At 31.3% G+C, this 20,545-nt stretch overlaps 1 protein-coding gene and 1 non-coding gene across 2 annotated transcripts; both read right to left on the bottom strand.

Moving 5' to 3' along the window:
• Positions 1 to 4,391: 4,391 nt before the first annotated feature.
• On the bottom strand, positions 4,392 to 4,494 carry LOC111908460 (U6 spliceosomal RNA). The gene has a single exon (XR_002855882.1). It is a non-coding gene; the product is annotated as a U6 spliceosomal RNA (small nuclear RNA).
• Positions 4,495 to 5,058: 564 nt separating this feature from the next.
• LOC111908452 (CBS domain-containing protein CBSX3, mitochondrial) lies at positions 5,059 to 7,353 on the bottom strand. Its single transcript, XM_023904279.3, has 6 exons — positions 7,142 to 7,353; positions 5,959 to 6,235; positions 5,793 to 5,874; positions 5,638 to 5,711; positions 5,483 to 5,543; positions 5,059 to 5,412 (listed from the first exon to the last, which is right to left on the bottom strand). Exons 2-6 carry the CDS (start codon positions 6,220 to 6,222, stop codon positions 5,270 to 5,272), a joined length of 624 nt encoding a protein of 207 aa, XP_023760047.1. The 5' UTR covers positions 6,223 to 6,235; positions 7,142 to 7,353; the 3' UTR covers positions 5,059 to 5,269.
• Positions 7,354 to 20,545: the final 13,192 nt, after the last annotated feature.

Genomic DNA, 20,545 nt, shown 5'->3' with positions numbered 1-20,545 from the left:
GTTAACAATTAATTGTTAACAAGTTAGGAGAAAAGTTGTTAATGAACCGATGACTAAATTTCATTATAGAAAACAATTCATGAGCATCTTTAAAAAGTTATAATATTCTTTCCTAAAAGTAAAAATTAGAATTAAACAAAAAAAAATCAAAAGATATGCCAAATAAAACTCTATAATCACATAAACTATTTTGAATCAAAATTCATATTTACAATAATTTGAAGTGAACGTTAAATAATACTAAACAATTTAATAACAACTAAATAAAGAAAACAATATGGAAAAGAAATCAAAAAAATCATAAAATATTAAATACTTTTTTTATCCAACGGCGGGTTTAGATGTCTTCAGGGCCACCACTTGATTTTTTGTCATAGTATAATTTTTTTTCTATGAAGGTGTATCCACTAAAGAAAATATACATGTAAAGTGTTTTTTTGTTTTTCCGGAACAAAAATTCATGAAGTCTGTGGACCATCTATATAATTCTCTGTAACAGAAGAGGTGGACTAAATGGTTGCACACTGTAATAAGAAGTGTATTTGTTTTTTAACATCTGCATGCTGCTGCAGATATTTAAAAAATAAAATAAACTGATTTTATATAACGAAATAGTTTTTTAATACCGAAATTTAATAATGTATGATATTTCAGTAAAAAATTATGATATTTCAACTAAGAAAATAATGTTATTTCAACAAAAAAAATAATGATATTTCAGCAAGAAATTATCAAGTATTCAATGTAAAAAAAAATGAAAAATATCTTTTAGCAAGAATAAACAAAAAAAAAAGAAACGGAAAAAAGAAGGTGAAACAAGAATTCAATAAGATTTCAACAACATATAATCAATGTTTATCAAGATTTCAGCAAGAAAAAAAAAAGAGGTTGGAAGAGACAATGCAAGTGTTGCCCCCAAATAGAACCTGCGCATATGTTTTTTATTCTGAAGACTTTCAAAAAACAAACAGTTACAAAATAAAAAGTGTTGCGCGCGTGCTGTGCCGCGCAACAATAAAATGCATGAAAAATGGTTTTTACGAAAAACAAACAACACCTAAGATGCAACTACAACAAAAATTCATGTGTCGGACCACACCTTTTACCAACACAAACTAAAAAAATCATATTTATGCAATGATTTATAGTCATATACAATTATAATAACTTATAATCATATATAATTCAATTTAATCAATAATACACATAAAATATAGACGCTTTATAATTAAATCTTTAAAATTAGATTTGCAGGTTTAACATGATATTTTAATTATATGATATAATATTTTTTTAAATAGTTGATTTATTATATACTATTTAATAAAATATATACTTATTTTATACAATAAAATATATCCAAGATCCAATACCCTCAAATTTTATATAGTCATTAATTTATTATCCACTAATAATCATTTTCTAGAACAAACATAAAACTAGGGTTGTTCATTATTTATATAAAACCGAATTGTCCAATTGACAATTTGGATTAGACTATTTGGTTTGAATATAAAGACTTTTAGATTGGATTTCACGAAAACCAAATTATTATTTTGGATTTCGGATTGGTTTTGGTTTATAAAATAAGAACCGAATATTCCAAAAAAACCAAATAACAATTTATTATTATTATTTTTTAATATATCTATAATTATTTATTAATTTTATAATTTATTTTTTTCAAAAAAATTCAAAAGATTTCGCCTAATAAAAAAAATCAATATGCATTTTCTCTCAAAACATTTTTATCTATTAAATATTAAATTATAATATACCTTCTTAGTAGATGTTTATAAAATTTAAATTACAATTAAACAATTTATTTTTGCTTCTCCTGTAAAAATTAAATAATATTATAACTATATGTCGTTTTAAAATGTTATGCTTTTTGAAAACCGAATTATAAAAACCGATCCAACCGAATTGTAATTGGATTAGATCGGATCAGATAAGATTTGAATTTAGTTTAGACAATTCAGATTTATATTTTGAAAACAAAAATCAATTTAGATTTACTTAAGTGGATCATATCAAACTGATCCATTCAAACGAACATCCCTACATAAAACACGAAGCTTTATTTTTGAAACAAGCATGCAAAAAGAAGCTATAAAGCAAAAATTGAAAAGATACACATATCATGTTATTAGTTTATTAATTTAAGAAAAGTTTGAATGTAATATAAGTCTAAAATGATATTATTAAAAACAATATAAATATTATAATACTATATAAATATATAATTAAGTATTATAAATACAAAACCTCTTGAGTTATAAGACCATCTCCAACCCATCTCCATTTTTTTTCTCTATAAATGGAGTAAAAAATAGAGTAAATAGTGTTTCATCTCCAACCCTACTCCATTTTCTACCCCATTTTTTACCCTAAAAAATATATTCCTAGAATATTCCATTTTCATAACTTATATAGATTGTCAAATACACTCTTCTATTAATTAAACTATATATTTATGATTAATTAATATAAATTAGTATATAACATGATATTATAAATATCAAATATTACATTTAAATTATAATTAGTAGATAATATAAACTAGAAATGTATAAAATTAAAATGAGAGAGACTAAAATTGACAACCAAACTTCACCTCCATTTTTGGAGATATAAGTAGTATGCCCCCATATATGGGGACATACTATTTATATCTTCAAAAATAGAGGTGAAAATGAGGTAGGGTTGGAGAAAAAATGGGGGAAGAAATAGAGTTTGGGGGTGGGTTGGAGATGCCCTAAGATCATCTTTAATCCACTTCCATTTTTTTTCCAAAATAATTGAGTAAGAAATAGGGTAAATAGTGTTTCATCTTAAACCATACTTCATTTCTTACCCCAATTTTATCCACAAAAAAAATATTCAAATTTTCTAACTTATAAAATTGTCAAACACATCCCTTCTATTTATTTGCTTTTAACAAATATATAATCTATATTTTTCATTACAATAATATTAAATAAATAAGATTATATTTATAACATTTAACTATAAACTTTTGTAAAAAATACGTTATCGCGTTTTAAAATTTCAATATGTATTTAAATTTTAATATGAATTTGATAAACAAAAAATAAACTTTATATTTATAATTAATTAATATAATTTAATATATAAAACAATATTATAAGTATTAAATATTACATTTTACAAAACACATACATCAAAAGAGCTGAAAATATGTGAGTTACAGTAGGAGGGATCTCAAGTTCAGAGGCGAGTATTTTTGCCAAGGAAAAAAAGAGGAGACTATGTGTTTTGTAATATTTTATTTTATTTTTAAAAAAATGAACAAGTGAAATGGTGTTTTCTTTCTTTCTCTGGAATTATATTGATTGGAAAAGATGACCAAAAATTTGATATTGGTTGGAAAAATGATTAGAGGTGTCATGGTTGTTTTTTGAACAACAAATGTTAGTTTAATAGTATGGGATAATGACCTAGGAGGGTAATTAGGTTTCCATTTTGTCCGTATTAGGTCACTAAGGGTTTTTTTTGTGCGTATTAAAATAATATGGTTGTTATTACCGTTTAAAAATAGTCTTTTTTATCGGTTTTTTCCTGTTTAACTGGTAAAAAAAATACTATTTCTAAACGGTAATAACAACAATATTTGTCTAATACGCACAAAAAAACCTTAGTGACCTAATATGGATAAACTGGAAACCTAATTACCCTCCAAAGTCATTAACCCTAATTATTTAGAAAACATGTTTACTAATCAATGTGACTGACTTGTTTGACTGAAAATAGTTGCTTCCATTTAAACTTACCAAACAACCCTTCCAGAATTTCCAAGTCCAAAAACTCATATGATTGATGATCTTCATTACACAAATATGTAACATTTTATCAATAACTTATTTTTTGTCATTTAAATGTTTACATGAACACGTCCATATGTACAAAAACAATCTCACTTTGATACCTCCCATCAATGTCTGCATTTGATAACGAATGGAAATGTAAAACCGACAGGGACTTGCAAAAGATGCCTATTATCAATTATTTTATAAACAGCAAAACCACAACATGAACTAAGAAACTGAAGTTGCAAAATGAATAAAAAGCCAGCACATAAACAAACATAGACAAACTATATACAACACATAAACATAAGTTTCTAAAGCATGAAACTTAATGACAGGAAAAGTAAAAAACTTAAAGAAAACTTTATAGAGAGAAATATCACCCTTACTTGCCACAAATAGTTGAAGACATCAACAAGAAGATCAATCTGACCATGAAATCCACATGTTGTCTGATCATGACTTCAGTAGTTCATCTAGTGAAACGTAAGAATTGCAATTGAACTCTATTAGCATTTGAAAAGGGAATTAAGGTTTCAGAGAAGACGACGAAGGGTTTAAAAAAAATTGGACCATTTCTCGATTTGTGCGTGTCATCCTTGTGCAGGGGCCATGTTAATCTTCTCTGTATCGTTCCAATTTTATCAGATGTCCCCGAAGGGACGACTATAGATGAAGAGCTTCGCCATATAGAGGAGTAGCAGGTTATTCTTCTGGTCGATATGGGACGACGCGAGTTCTAAACGAACTAGTTTACTGTTGATGACTTGATGGTCATATATTTTCAATGTCTTTAAAATTAGGATTAACGACTTAGGAGGGTAATTAGGTTTTCAGTTTGTCCGTATTAGGTCATTAAATTTTTTTTTGTACGTATTAGACCAATATGATTGTTATTACCGTATAAAAATAATCCTTTTTACCGGTTAAACAGGAAGAAACCGGTAAAATTGATTATTTCTAAATGGTAATAACAATCATATTGGTCTAATACGCAAAAAAAAACTTTAATGACCTAATACGGACAAACTGGAAACCTAATTACCGTCATAAGTCTCTATCCCTTAATAGTATTTCTTAAACTAAACCGGCTAGACCTACAATAACAACAATTAAAATTATTAACAAATATAAGTTTAATAGTAAGTTATGTCATAAAAAAGTAGTGTAATACTAATAGAAAACCTTTATTTTTCAAAATAAAACATAAAAGTAAAGATAAAAATGGTTGAAGCATCAAAAAGTTTTGTTATTATCAAGTCTATCGAGCAACATAACATCGTCGATAACAGTACAAGAACCATAAAAAAAAACGTTTTAAAAATATCTACAGACTCCTAAGATGTTATTAAAGCACAAACACACAAAAGGTGCAACCATCTGATGTGGTCAACTCCAGCAGCTTCTTATAAATAAATGATGATATGCATTTTCTTTCTTTAGTAGCCACCCTGTATGAATGCATTCAGACGGTTGAGCTCCTCCCTGTGTTCACTCACCACAGCACGAACCACATCCCCAATCGACACCATCCCCAGCATCTCCTTCTCACTAATCACAGGAATGTGTCTGATACGATTATCTGCCAAATACCCAAAATAAAAATCCATTAATCTTTCTTGACTTAATGCATACAGACATAACAGATATACCTGTCATTAGCTGCATTGCTTTCAGAACTTTGGTATCTGGAGTTACTGTGATAAGTTTGTTCTGCAACCAGCCAACCATAAACATATTTTAATAAATCTGGATGAACCGATTAATTGGATATGTAGTGTGAAAAATAATTAATATCTACATATACCTCTTCAGTCATGATATCTCCGACCTTAGTTGACTTTGAAGATCTTCCCTGAACAATGATTTTCCTCAGATAATCTGAAAATAAAACCTGTTACTGTTATAACTAAAACAAGAAAGAGGTAGTAAAGTTGTGATCATAACATTAATTGGGGTCACCTCTTTCTGTAATAATTCCAGCAATGGATGATTGTTCCCCAGGTTTGACCACAACCAATGCACCAACATTGTGTTGTGTCATCTGCAATTAATATATACATGTTTTCAATTCAACCATTGATATTTTTGTGTGTGTGTGTGTGTGTGAAATGAAAGAGTGGAATACCGATTTGACAGCATCATAAACAGAATCATCAGTGGTGCACCAGAGCCATGAGCCATCAGCACCTTTTCCTTTTCCTTTCAAGATATCAGAAATGGTGGTGCTTTCAAAGCCATGTTCTTCCATACGAGGAGCAGCTGAAGTTGACTCATGGCGTGACAACATAAGTGATTGAAGGGGGTTCACCTTCATCACACGAACATGTTGGAGGACTGCTTGTTTCACAAGGCTTCCATGTGACACCAAGGATCTGATTCCTCCTTGCATATCCTCTTTTTAACTATCATCACAAAAAGATTAACAAAAAAATCTTTTAGCTAAAAGTCAAATGTGATATTAAATGTTTTAGCTACAACATCTGTGATGTGTCACTATACCCATTAATATATAGACCAAGAAAACTAAAACAACTGAGCTCAAGTGCACTTCGAATGGTCATTTTGTTTTGAAAAGTCCGATGGTCAAATCACTTTCAATAGTCCTTCCACCCAATTTGAACACTAGTTAAATAATAACAAACAGTATGATGATAGTAGCCTCAACGATAAACAAATTGTTTTGAATCTTTCTAATTAAAATGATTCCATGCCAGATGCGCATGAGTATTGCGATGTTTGACCAAACAGTTTTGACTATCAAAGTGATGTCTCAAATACCTTTCACGACAGAGTAAGAGGATTAGAGGAATATGTTTGACCAAAACTGACGCTATATCAACAAATCTATAATGATTATGAACAGAGAAGCAAGTTTCGCTTCAGATTTGACTATTTTAAGATACATACGGAATTTGTTGCGATTTTAATGGCACAAAAAGAGAGTGCTTATTAAGCATACTTTTCAGAACAAAGAAATGAAAGAAAAAATCGTACGACTTCTAAGGATTTATATTTACTCATTCTGACGATGCTAGCTAATCATACATCCATACGTTTTTTGTACTACTTTTCAAATTTTCCAATTAGATTCAGCTTCTTCTAAACACATCTTCTTAATCTTATTTAATCCAATCAAATAAAGCCAGAGAAAGGTAGATCGATATTCATCAGCTCTTGAAGATCTATGTTTCACAAATACTTAAAATACAACCCTAAAATTAATGGACTACGTATATGCGAATCAGGAGATGCAGAAATTAAGATCGGTAAAGTAGTATGCATTTACAGAAGAAGATGAAGTGATATACCTGATTGGAGAAGATCACACACAGAGACACACAGTAGCACACAGACTCGAGTAGTGAAAGAAGAAGGTGGAGGCCACACTTTCACGGGCAGAAGCAGAAGGTGAGTTTTAGTTAAATGAATCTATTCAGGCAGCCTGAGGTTTATCCATTTGGTAGTTTTTATAGAAAAGCCAAGGCTATGTTACCCTGCATCTTATCCGCACATATATTTCCATGCACCTGCACCTTCACCTTCAAATACACTTAAAATGAAAGGATAGCGCTTTATTATTTTAGATTTAGACTATCTCCGAAAGAATGAATTTTATCTCATTAATGGAGAGCCACAGATCATCTCATTAACTCTATTATTTTATCCGTTAAATTTTAAATTTCATTAAACTCTATCAAAAATTTAATGAATTATTATATCAATATTTTTTTATAGATAATATTAATATATAAAACTCGATTATTACCTTAATTAGAAATTAGAAATAAAATTAAAAAAATTGCAAGTTAAAAATTACAGTTAGGCATCTCCAACCCACCCCAAACTCCATTTCTTCCTTTGTTTATTTCCCTATTCTTCTCCAACTCTACCCCATTTTCACCTCCATTTTTGGAGATATCAATAATATTCCCACATATATGGGGGAATACTATTCATATCTCCAAAAATGAAGGTGAATTTTGGTTGTCAATTTTAGTCATTCTCATTTTTATTTTATATATTTCTAGTTTATTTTATCTACTAATAATAATTTAAATACAATATTTAATATTTATAATATAATGTTATATACTAATTTATATTAATTAATCATAAATATAAAGTTTAATTAGTAGAGGGGTGTATTTGACAATATATATAAGTTATAAAAATGGAATATTCCAATAATATATTTTTTGGGTAAAAAATGGGGTAGAAAATGGAGTAGGGTTGGAGATGAAACACTGATTACTTCATTTTTTACTCAATTTATGGGGGGAAATGGAGATGGGTTGGAGATGGTCTTAGAAATTAAAAATTACGAATAATATATTAACTAAAAAAATATGATCTCTAAAATATAAATTCTATTACATATTGTATTTTAAATAGAATATAAATTAAAAAATAGTGATATATAGTTTCTCCATGACAAAGAATTAGATGTTGTCTTCTTTATAACAAAAATACAAGATCGGTTATTTAGATTTTAGATTGGGTAAAGAAAAAAAACATTCACCGTTTATCATTTATTAACTCTACAATAGTCGGTTTAATGCATCGAATGTTATCTCTACACTTTTTTGCCTATTAAATCCCCATTGAAGATGATCTTAGATAGAATTTTATTTTTGATAATCGACTAAATTAACTATATGTTTATGACAATTTTGAAAAATAATTATATATTTTATTCTTATTCTTATTATTTTGTTAAATAACAATTATTTCTATAGGTATTTCGTAGTATAATTCAAAATCGGCATATATGGTTCATTAAACTCTTATTATGGTCTCTATATACTATTTCGGAGAATCTGTCCATCATAATCACATTGAAGTCTCTATTTTTAACGTTTCAGACTATAATAACACATTTCGTACTTATGAAATTACAATTTTGTCAAGAATGTCACTTGATAGAGTTGAAGAGCTCAAAGTTTTGTGGGTATATGTCGTCACTTTAATCATATTATTTCGTTTTTATATTATTATTTGAACTGTTTAATGTCCGAAATGTTTCAGACTATAATAACAAATTTCGTACTTACGAAATTACAATTTTGTCAAGAATATCATTTGATATAGTTGAAGAGCTCAAAGTTATACCGATATATGTCGTCACTTTAATCATATTATTTCGTTTTTATGTTATTATGAGCTCAAAGTAACACTAATACAACTTCTCATTAATATTATGTCACAAGATGTAAAACTCATGTATTACATGGGTTCACTTAAAAGATATTAAATATAAAATTCTAAACATTTAAGAAGTTTGAATTTATAAGAAAAATTAAAAAATATTAAATTATTAAAATTAAAGTGTTTTTTTTTCTCTTTTAAACTTAAATAAATAATTTAGATAAATAAACAAAGTAAACTAATAGGGTTTTAATTTAGAAATTTAGAAATTAGAAGGATAGTCAATTAATGAAATTGATATACATTTATTATAATAAATAAATTTAATTAAATATTATATGAAATTTAATAAAAATGAAACAACCACAAAATGCCAAGTGGAAAAATTTTAATTGAAAATAACCATAAAATGACATGTGGCCAAATAAATGAAAGTGTGACATGTGGCAAAAAAAATTTCATTTATTAAAGAGGATGTGTCATGTGGATATATTAGGCAACTCATTTCAAAATTCAAATTTACATTTTCTAATTATATATTAAATTTGAAGTTATACTAACTTTAAAATTTTGATATATCTCTTAACTAATAATTTATTTAAAATGACTTATTTAAAATAATTGATTAATAATTAAAAATGTTTTTTATAAAAGTTTAATTAATTTTATAAACGTGGTTCCCACTGGTTATATATATATATATATATATATATATATATATATATAGAGAGAGAGAGAGAGAGAGAGCTAGGTTCATTTGTTTAAACTAAGTATTGTGTTATCGTATGCATAAATGTGGGTCAATCAAAATTAAATAAAAAATTAAATAATTAAATAAATAAATAAGGGTAGTTTAGTAATTTGTTTAGTAACTTCCAAAATTAATTCCTATAATCATGGTATTGACCTAATCTCTCCAATTTAAATCATGGACTACAAAACCGACTATCATCGACATTTTCTTTCTTTTCTTTCTGGCCCAATCAGCAGCCACACGAATGGGGAAGGTAAAGAAGATCTAATCTCCAAGGGGGTGTTTTAGGTGGTTTAATCGACATAATCTGATGGAGAGGAGGGTGAAGCGAGGGTAGCAAGGGTTGATTAGCAACTCTCCGCTTATTCTCTTCTAATTCTAACAGCGAGGGGTGAGACTAGAAGAGGGTCCGACTGTAACGCCCGTAGATCCGGGCTAGTCAATTTAGAGATGATAAGCATAAAAAATGACTTTTTGAAGGAAGATTATTTAGAAGGATTAATCTTAACCAAGTTGTAGTATATGTCACAAGGTTTCCGTGCATATAAATAACGCCAAAATCCGAGTTATAACGAAGAAGTTATGACCTGTCGAAGTTTCGCGACAGAACCGGCACGACCCAACGCAACGTAAATAGTGAATTTAAGGTAGATAGATATCTATAGTTAGTGATCTAAACAAGAGCATAAGTTGGCTGACATAACGAGAGATTTTGGATTATAGGCCAGTAGTTATGAATAACTGTTGTAAGGTCTATTTTGTTCTGTTTATACTTTTGGTCTGTATTGAACATGACATCCCGAGATTTTGTTATTTAATGAAAATACATTCTCTTTGAGAAATGTTTTGATAAATATTATCATATTTTGTTTTGGGAACAAATTCTGCAACTCTTTTAATCAAAGGATTACTCTGATTTTATAAAACAAAGCATAAACAAATCGGTCTTTTTTGGCCGTGAAATTGGGGATGTCACAGTTGGTATCAGAGCATTAGTTTAAGCGAACTAGGAATTTGTAGGAAATTTCTAGACTTAAACTTAGAATGGTAAGTAATGATTGTGAGGAGTGTGTCTAAAATATGATAGGTAGTACACCTAAATTGACACAAGCACTAGTTTATTTTAGGAATGATACCTAAAATGCTTTTATGTGCTAATTGTTTTGTGTAATAGCTAAATTGATGCTATTATTTGTTCGGATCTATGGTCTGTTGCCGACCGGATCTGGAAACCTTATGTGTATAGGATTCTAAGCGTATGACTACGATATTAGAACTAGCATGTAAACATTTCGGAGGGATAAGGAGATTTATATGTTTATCGTAAATGAAGTTTTCTTATCTTAAATTCTTGCCGGTACACCGAACGTCTGCTTGGGTGTACAACAGGTCATGGTGAAGACTTGTAGAGAATTGAGTAAATGAAGGAAATGAAATGGGATTATGATAGTGAATGACACCTATCGGAAGATATCGTAAGAGTGGTGTCATGCCTTTATTTTATGTCTGATAAAATAACGGAACGTTTAGAGGAGTACGGTACGTCTGAAGTACACCTTCGATTGACAGGATGATGGAACAGTTGGTGTAATTCTTGAAGTTGTCCCATCGTCTGGAATTTCCATCACCAATCGAGTTGAAGTAGAATTGATGATTGTAGATTGAGCAATGAAGAAATCCAAGTAGAGTCTAGGGAAATTTCTATGATTATTTGGACACTTTCGTATGTGTTAAATTCTTGTGTGATTTTCTTGTATGGTGACTTGGTCGACTGCAGGACAATACTTGGGACGAGTATGAGTAGGTGTGAAAAGTAGTAGATGCATATACTACCGGAAGCACATGACTCGTACTTTGATCAGGGAAAGTCACAAGGTTACCAAGAAGCTAGTGACTGATTTCGTTTTATTTGAGTATGTCATTACCCTTGTTTCGGTAATGACTAGTGAGATGGTTGTTATTCCGACCCTAGTGGTCATATAAATTTGAGTTCGACTACGATGTGTATGTTACGTGGTCTAGAGGACCAAGTTAGATGTAACATCCGACTTAAGTCAGAAGGTTGAGATTAATGTGATCGATAGTATCATGCTCGTTGTTAAAAGGAGTTTGCAGGTAGAAGTGTTACATGCTGAAATGTGATTATATCACATTAGAATACGAAGGAAGGCATATTCCATTTTGGAATTTAACTCTAAACGACCGAGTCTAAGCGTCACATCATGCGATGAGAGGTCAATAGAGCACGACCCATCGATCTATTGCAATAGATGAATGAAAGTACTTATCCTAAGAAGAAGAAGGAGTCCTCAATAAGGATTTATTTTGTAACTCATAAGTTATGATTGAAAGTACAACATAGTACGATAAGCAGATGCAAGATTGGGCATCGTCTGCGGTCAAGAAAGCCATAGAGTTAAATACTCTTTTGAGGAAACATAGAAGTTACGGTTATTACCTAGGATGAAGAGATAACGTGTGGAATCATTATGCAAGCCCTATTTCGTTGATGATTCCAGGACGTAATCATCCTAAGGGGGAGATAATTGTAACGCCCGTAGATCCGGACTAGTTAATTTAGAGACGATAAGCATCAAAAATGACTTTTTGATGGAAGATTATTTAGAAGGATTAATCTTAACCAAGTTGTAGTATATGTCACAAGGTTTTTGTGCATATAAAGAACGCCAAAATCCGAGTTATAACGAAGAAGTTATGACCTGTCGAAGTTTCGCGACAGAACCGACACGACCCAGTGTGACGTAAATAGTGAATTTAAGGTAGATAGATATCTATCCTTAGTGATCTAAACGAGAGCATAAGTTGGCTGACATAACGAGAGATTTTGGATTATAGGCCAGTAGTTATGAATAACTGTTGTAAGGTCTATTTTGTTCTGTTTATGCTTTTGGTCTGTATTGAACATGACATCCCGAGATTTTGTTATTTAATGAAAATACATTCTCTTTGAGAAATGTTTTGATAAATATTATCATATTTTGTTTTGGGAACAAATTCCGCAACTCTTTTAATCAAAGGATTACTTTGATTTTATAAAACAAAGCATAAACAAATCGGTCTTTTCTGGCCGTGAAATTGGGGATGTCACACCGACGACAGGTGGGGATTCAATTGAATTTTGGGAATTAGGGTTTTTAGAAATTTGGATTGACAGAAATATGCAGCCAGAAATTTCAGAAGCAGCCACTATACAAAATATGACGTGGGTTCCCAACAAGAGAGGTACTAATGAGATTCCGCATGAGATAATTGAGGTTAGTCAGGATGAACTGATGAAGAATCGACCACGAGAAGACAAAGTCAAATCAACTGGAATAACTTTTGGGCCCTCATATCAGGTAGTTAGTTATATTTTCTTGGTCTCATAGTAAGAAGTGAGAACCCTGTTTCAATTTGTAAGATTGAAAATGTTTTTGATGTTCTAGAATTGTACTTATAGTCTCCTATTCTAGATTATTTTCAGTCGGCTTCTTCAGGGAAGGGGAAGCCAACGAAGCTGCACAAGAGGAAACATCAGATTGGATCTTTATACTTTGATATGAGATCTAAAGAGATGGAATTGGCAGAAAAGTGCTCAAAAGGTTTTCTCACAAAAGCAGAAACACAAGCCAAGTATAGATAGTAAGAAACTCATAATTTTTTTGTATGTTGCATGTTAATGTTGTGTCAATTTTTCTTCTACAAATGAAAAGCGTTGCAAAGATTTTTGTTTTGTTTTCTCAAGAGCTCGTCAATGTTTCTGAAATGGAATCATGAATTTCAATTATGTTGGAATGAAATCATGAATTCCAATTCTGTTGGAATATAAACTACAATTTGGTTTTTTTTTTTTACAGAAGTTGATGCTTGAAGAACAGACCGCAAATTTGAAAGTGATTCTAAGCATTCTCAGAGAATATTATTCTTACATGATTTGATTCATGACAATTATTTTTGTTAAATGTATAATTTCATGGATGATCAAGGAAAGAGCTATTCTTCTGATTGAATAATCTACAATAGAATGATAGAAGTATATGTAATAATATATTATGCTAGAATATTAAGGTCGAATAATATACATAATTTTATTTGTTATTAGTGAGTATTTCATTGTCATAGACTATTATATAAAGTTTTTGCTTTTTTAAGAATGTAATGAAAAATTTGAAGTTGTATCCAAAAATGTGTTTATTAGTCGGTGTTGGCATTCGCATAGAATATGTGTCACACCCCAAAACCGAAACGGCGGAAACGTTATGGGGTGGATGACGTCATGTCAAGTATCACAACATATGCGGTATAGTAATCAAAATACAACAACCATTGCATTAATAGTAATAATTTTACATCGGTTACATGTTATAGTAATATCAAAGTAATTACAGAGCATAACATAGAAGCAGCTTGGTACTAGACTGTCTTCACACAAAAGCTCCTGGGATGTACCTGTCTATCGCTGACCTGAGAATACAAGTTATTTTGAAAGCGAGTATCAGCATTTTATGATGCTGGTGAGTCCATAAGTATTTAGTGTCATTTGTATAAATACGCATTTTTATTCAAAATAACTTTATGACAAATAGTAGTTTAGAATCTACGGTGTATTAGCGTCCTTTCCAAAAAAAATCCTATATTTTCTAAATAAAAGTAGTCTTCTACCAAGACTCGACAAAGTTATGTTTTAAAGAGTAATTTTCCCTTAAATACTACCATTACCAAAATACGGTATTTGACTTTAAAGAAAGTAGAAGAATATCACTAGTAAAATACTAGGGGAAAATAACATATGCCTCAGCAGAAATACTGTTGACTAAGGCAAAATAAATCATAGACTCCAGGAGAGTATCGAATGAATGATACGCCTGGCTCAGTCTAACAAAAGGAAACACAGACCCCAGACAGTATCAAATGAACGATACGACTAGCAAGGTCTAAAACAAAGAAACACAGACTCCAGACAATATCAAATGAACGATACAGCTAGCAAGGTCTAAAACAAAGAAACACAGAGCCCAGACAGTATCAAATGAACAATACAGCTAGCAAGGTCTAAAACAAATGGTAATCCTAAGTGGGTTGTTTCAAGAATACCGTGTTAATTCTCGTTACCTCAAGGCCATGAATTATAAGGTAAACATGGAGATACTCGTAACCATACTGATTGACACTAGAGTACTTGACGCCCTGCAAGCATCAGAATAATTGTGACATTTGTCACCCCTTGGCTTGGTAGGCCAAGGACTGTAGCTAGCAATCAGGGTGCGGGAGTGTCAATCCCGTATAGATCTATACACACAATGCCCGCTCTCCCTCCAGGAGACTCTGGTTACCAACTTGACGACGGGGAGATCCGTGTCTTGAAGATGCATCTCATATTTTGAATTCTTTTGTAAGTACTGGAATAAAGATATAGACTCACGAATGAACTGACTCCTTTGGAATTCTCTGAACTAGAAAGAGTGGTTAGAATCTCCTAACTATTCCTATAATAGTTACTAGTGTCTCTGATCTATGAATGACGAATGGAAGGATGCCCTTGCTACCCAAGGGAAATGAACTGGTCGATGGAAACCTTTATGTCTATATATGTATACATAATATATAACTAATGTTTAAACGACCTTCGGACGGATAGTCGATACCCACCAGACCACATCCCAAGAGGAAAAGGAAATAGGGTGAACTAGCCTTCCTAAATCTTTTAAACATTATTTATATAACTATACAAATACAGGCATGCATTTAACGAAAGATCTATGAATGATGAATGGAAGGATGCCCTTGTTGCCCAAGGGAAATAAACTGGTCGATGGAAACCTTTATGTCTATATATGTATACATGATATATAACTAATGTTTAAACGACCTTCGGACGGATAACCGATACCCACCAGACCACATCCCAACGAGGAAAAGGAAATAGGGCGCACTAGCCTTCCTAAGTCTTTTAAACATTATTTATATAATTATACAAATACATGCATGCATTTTAACGAAATAAAAACAGAGAAGAAAACTCTGATGAAAACCTTTACACATAAGAAAATTTACGACTTGATGTCAGTTGGTAAAACAAGTTTGAAAATCTTTGGAATCCTTTGAAAAGCCTTTCATAACAACTTTGAAAATGATTTGTATAAAACAGATTAAGTGAAGAAAACCTTTAACAAGAGTTAAAAGCGAGATTGGAAAATCTTAAGCTGGATAAAACATTATAACATGCGTAAATCCATTTTGCTATACAGTTATCAATCACATGCGATTTATATAATAACTGTATAGATCAACTTGTATTCACCCTATAAAAGCAGTTATAATCATTAAAAGGTTCATTCAGGAGTATGAACTCACCTGTTGTAAGTGGATCGGATGGAGGTGTCGGTTGGGTGCTCGGTGCCAAGTAAAGACTTGAACACACTTAGTGACCTATTAACATATGATGACATATGTTTACATACAATTAATGATTATAATACTAATTAAACACGTATAAGCATCCTAATGCGCAGAAAACACTTTGGTCAAGTGCTAGGAGGCTATTGGGTTGCAATAAGGGGGTTTATGGCCTAGTTAGGGAGTTTACTCTTCAAGAGTAAACTCTTTATGGAGTTTTCGGCCCTAAGACCATATCCCCATGAGTTTACGGCCGTAAACTCATGGGTGGTGTGTTCTTGGATGTTTTAAGGTCTTATATCACTCGTAGAATTAGGTTACGTTCAAATCTAGGGCATATGAAGGGTTTAAGGCTCCAAATGGACCACTTAAGGGAGTTCACGGCTGTAAACCTAGAGTTTACGGCCGTAAACTCTCACTTGGTCAATTCCTTCATGAATTAAGGTCTTAAATGAAAGGGTATAAAGTTCTATGCATTTTTCCAAGTCAAATGGGGAAGTTAGGGCATCATTTGGCCTCATTATAGGAGTTTACGACCCATGGAACAATCCTTGGGGGGTTTACGGCCGTAAACTCCTAGGTCCTTGGTTTCTTTGAAGTTTAAATCCCCTACTTCAATTGTGGTTGATTCTAGACATTTTCCCAGGCCATAGGAGGTGTTTAAGGGAAATTTTAACACCTTAAAAGGTGTTCACAGCCCATGAAGAGGGTTTTACGGTCCAAGAGTGTTCTTGGGCCGTAAACTCATGTTTACTCCTCAAAATGCAAGGTTTTGGTGTTCTAAGCTCGTATGTGTAAGTCCACAAGTCATATCTAAGCCCTAGGAGTGATTTAGAAGGGTTTTGGGGCTTCAAAACCCCACTTATGGGTGTTTACGGTCCAAGAGTGTTCTTGGGCCGTAAACACATGATTTTACCCCTATTGGATGTCTTAAACACGAATTTGCATGTTAAATGAGCTAAACAACAAGTTAGGATAGATTACCTATGATTTTGGAGCTCGAAATGGGCATTTTTGGATCAAAGGCAACTTGTAGAGAGAGAGAGAGAGAGAGTAGAGAGAGGGTGGAAAAGTTCCAAATGGAGTCCACTCACCCTTATATAGGGTTTGAGTTTGTGGCTCGGAGGAAATCTACCCGATACTGACGTTAAACGGGGCTTTTGGTCGCACCCGATTAAATGGTCGTAATTTGACTTGGTTGAAACTAAAACTTTTGAAGGGGTTATTGAGGGTGTTTCTAATTTGCTCCAACCCTTATGAAGTCATAATAAAGTCCCTATTTAATTAACCTAATCCAAAAAGATTAACGGACAATTTAATAAAGCGGGTTCTATTAACGGAAGAAGAGGTTAAAATGACGGGATAAATTTCGGGTTGTCACAATATAATTCTAATAGAAACATGTATCCTGAAATTTTTAGAGAATCTGATTCTAACAGAATAAAATCGGGTTTAATTATAAAAATTACGTTATAATTAAAATTAAAGTAATTATAAAAATTAAAATTTTAAAATCAAGAGTTAATTATTCCCAAAAATATGGAATTTTCCTTTTTTAAATTTATCTCAATTGTCTAAAATACCCTTAGAATGAAATTAGATGGTATTTTTCAAATATCTTTAATTTAATAATATATATTAATCACTTTTTTAAATTAAGTAAAATGATTGACCCACATTTATGCATACAATAACACAATAATTAGTGTAAATAGAATAACCTAAACCTATATATATATATATATATATATATATATATATATATATATATATATATATATATATATATATATATATATATATATATATATATATAGTCACTTCCCTATTTTTTACCATTCTTTACATGGATTTTTTTAAACAATAAACACAAACACTCTTATACTACTCATAAACTACTTTTTTTTTGTGTACAACAAGACTTAAACCTTCAACTTTCAGCGAAGGGGCATATTTCCACCAACATATGGTACCGCTAGACTGCAATCTCTTTCTACCAACACAATCTACCATTAAAAGTTTTTTTGTACATGATTTACAATTAAACAATGCCTCAATGATCTTCTATGACCAACACCATCTACTCCCACTAACATCATCCACTTACAACAACAAAAATCGCCTTCTATCACCATTATTTGTCACCATAACCACCCAACGCCAACATTCACCACCAACACGATGCAACTAATCTAAAATCCTTGAATGGGGTGGGTACTAGTGCGATTTAAAAAGAAAGTGGCAAAAGATAACTATAGGTGTAGGTGGTTTTTGTAAAGTAGTAAGAGATGTAGGTAAGGAAAGTGTTAATGTATCTAACATTAGTGTGACACTATCATATAAATGTCTATATATGATGGAGTCTCCCATTTCTTCATAAAAGATCTTTTGTAGAGATAATCTTTTATTCCACATATATCTTACATAAAAGCGTTAAAAATGACATGAGGGATGTCAACAATAATAAAGGGAGGGGACAGGGGTTTTCATCAAAGAAGATAAGAAGACTATGTGTTTTGTAGTGTTTTTACAATATGTACATATAAAACGATGTTATATTTATTCTTTGGATTGTGTTGGTTGGAATAGATGATTGAAAAATTAATGATAACCAAAAAAGATAAAAATGGTTAATGTGTATAAAAATTAGTTTCATGATAAATTATGTACGAAAATATGAATTTAATGATGTTTTTGAACATAAAAGATTTGTTGAATTATGTTCTTGAACTGCCGAACTAAACCTACAATAAAATGTCATATGGTATTTTTTATTTTTTTAAACAATAAATATGAATTTAATAATATATCGTGTATAATAAAATAAATAAATATGTATAAAAATAATAGTTTATTACCCTATCTCATATACATTTAACCCCTAAAATATTTGTGTTTTCATATTGATTTATTTGTTTTACTATATTTTTTTTAATAAGATGTTAGTAAACATTCGTTATTAGTTTATTGCATATACGATCACTATAAGTTTCTAATATTAAAAGTCCCTATTTTTAAATAAGAAGGCAGGGACCACAATGATATTATTAAAACATGAAAATATAGGATGCTGAGTCATCACGCACCTGGAGCATATCCATAATTCCATAAGCCCTAAGGATTTCACACAAAATAGAATCTACTTTCTATATAAAATATCGACCTCACCCGGCCCAACAAGATCTACATTTTAAACAAATTATTTAAAATATATTTTTGTTAGTAAGGGTTAAATCGCTGTAGCATGTGGTTTTTCATTTTGCGTAAGTTTTGTTTTTATAAGATGTATATGTTTTGGTTTTATCAAATATAAAATGCAATTAAAATTAATAAACAACTAATAAATACATAAACTAAATAAATGATGTGTTTGTAGATGGTATTACAAATAATGTGTTTAAATTATCTTTGTCATTGTATCCTAAAAAAATTTCGCTAGTCGTTTTCGATAACCCAAAGCCCATAGACCGGTTTTACCCTCTACAGAATCGATTTCCCGGTGAACAATGCCTCCAGGAACCAACACAAAAACACCCCCACAATCATCTCTGCTGTCAATTTGTTGTGGTACGTATGGGTCCTTTTCCAGGGTCATCTTGAAGCTCTCAAGTGGGATTGAATCAGTTGGTACGGTACCCCACTAGTTGGCTCCCAATAGAAGTTTGTGGATGCGTGCTCTCAGACCTACAAACCAATCCTCATTTTCTGAATAGTAGCTGCCCTTCAACCGACTATTGTATATAGGCAATTTGAATGTCTTCAAATCCAAAGAACCCGAATACCAATGAGCTTGTGGTATGTTGATTGGGATGGGCTGGAGGAAAAACATGCATGCGTGGATCTAACATGGGTCTCCCCTCTTGTGGGCTTGGGGAGTGGAGTTTTCACAGTGGGGCAAACTGCTTTAAAAGCTGCATCAAGCAAAGTGACAAAACATGAGAAAGCGTGCATGGAAAATCAACACACGTTTATACCCTTTGCATTTGATACTTTTGGTTTCCTTGCGTCAGAAGCTGTGGAGCTACTCAATAGAGTCCAACGGGTCATGCATTGTAGTGTTATCACTCCAATATCTATAGATGTTGTTTTTAAAAGAATTAGTTTTGTCATCCAAAAAGGGATTGCGGCACAGCTTGTTGTTCGTTTACCCGCTACGTCTATGTAATTTTCAAGTAAAAACATTACAATGGATGTTTGTAAAACTACAAAAAGGTTAGAAATAATTAACTAGTATATAAATACTCAGATAATGTAATCCAAACAAAATTATATTGTATTACACTCTGTCCAAGCTGGGTAAACGGATCATCAACCATGTCACTTCAGTTATATGCATCGGTGTTATAAGCTGATTGCACCACCGTTCACCAACAATCATCTGTTCTACGCTCTAGCAGCAATGAGATCCACATCATGA

This window comes from Lactuca sativa, chromosome 9, assembly GCF_002870075.4.
Source record: "Lactuca sativa cultivar Salinas chromosome 9, Lsat_Salinas_v11, whole genome shotgun sequence".
In the NCBI taxonomy this organism is placed as follows: Eukaryota; Viridiplantae; Streptophyta; class Magnoliopsida; order Asterales; family Asteraceae; genus Lactuca; species Lactuca sativa.
The sequence above is the reverse complement of the archived record's forward strand: the minus strand, read 5'-3'. Positions and strand labels throughout refer to the sequence as shown.

Bases quoted from the DNA above. Each gene is read 5' to 3' on its own strand.
- LOC111908452 (XM_023904279.3), bottom strand. From the start codon at position 6,222: ATGCAAGGAGGAATCAGATCCTTGGTGTCACATGGAAGCCTTGTGAAA. The intron at 5,875-5,958 runs GTATTCCACTCT...TATTAATTGCAG, and splicing joins TTTATGATGCTGTCAAATCG to ATGACACAACACAATGTTGG. The intron at 5,544-5,637 runs GTATATGTAGAT...GGCTGGTTGCAG, and splicing joins GAGATATCATGACTGAAGAG to AACAAACTTATCACAGTAAC.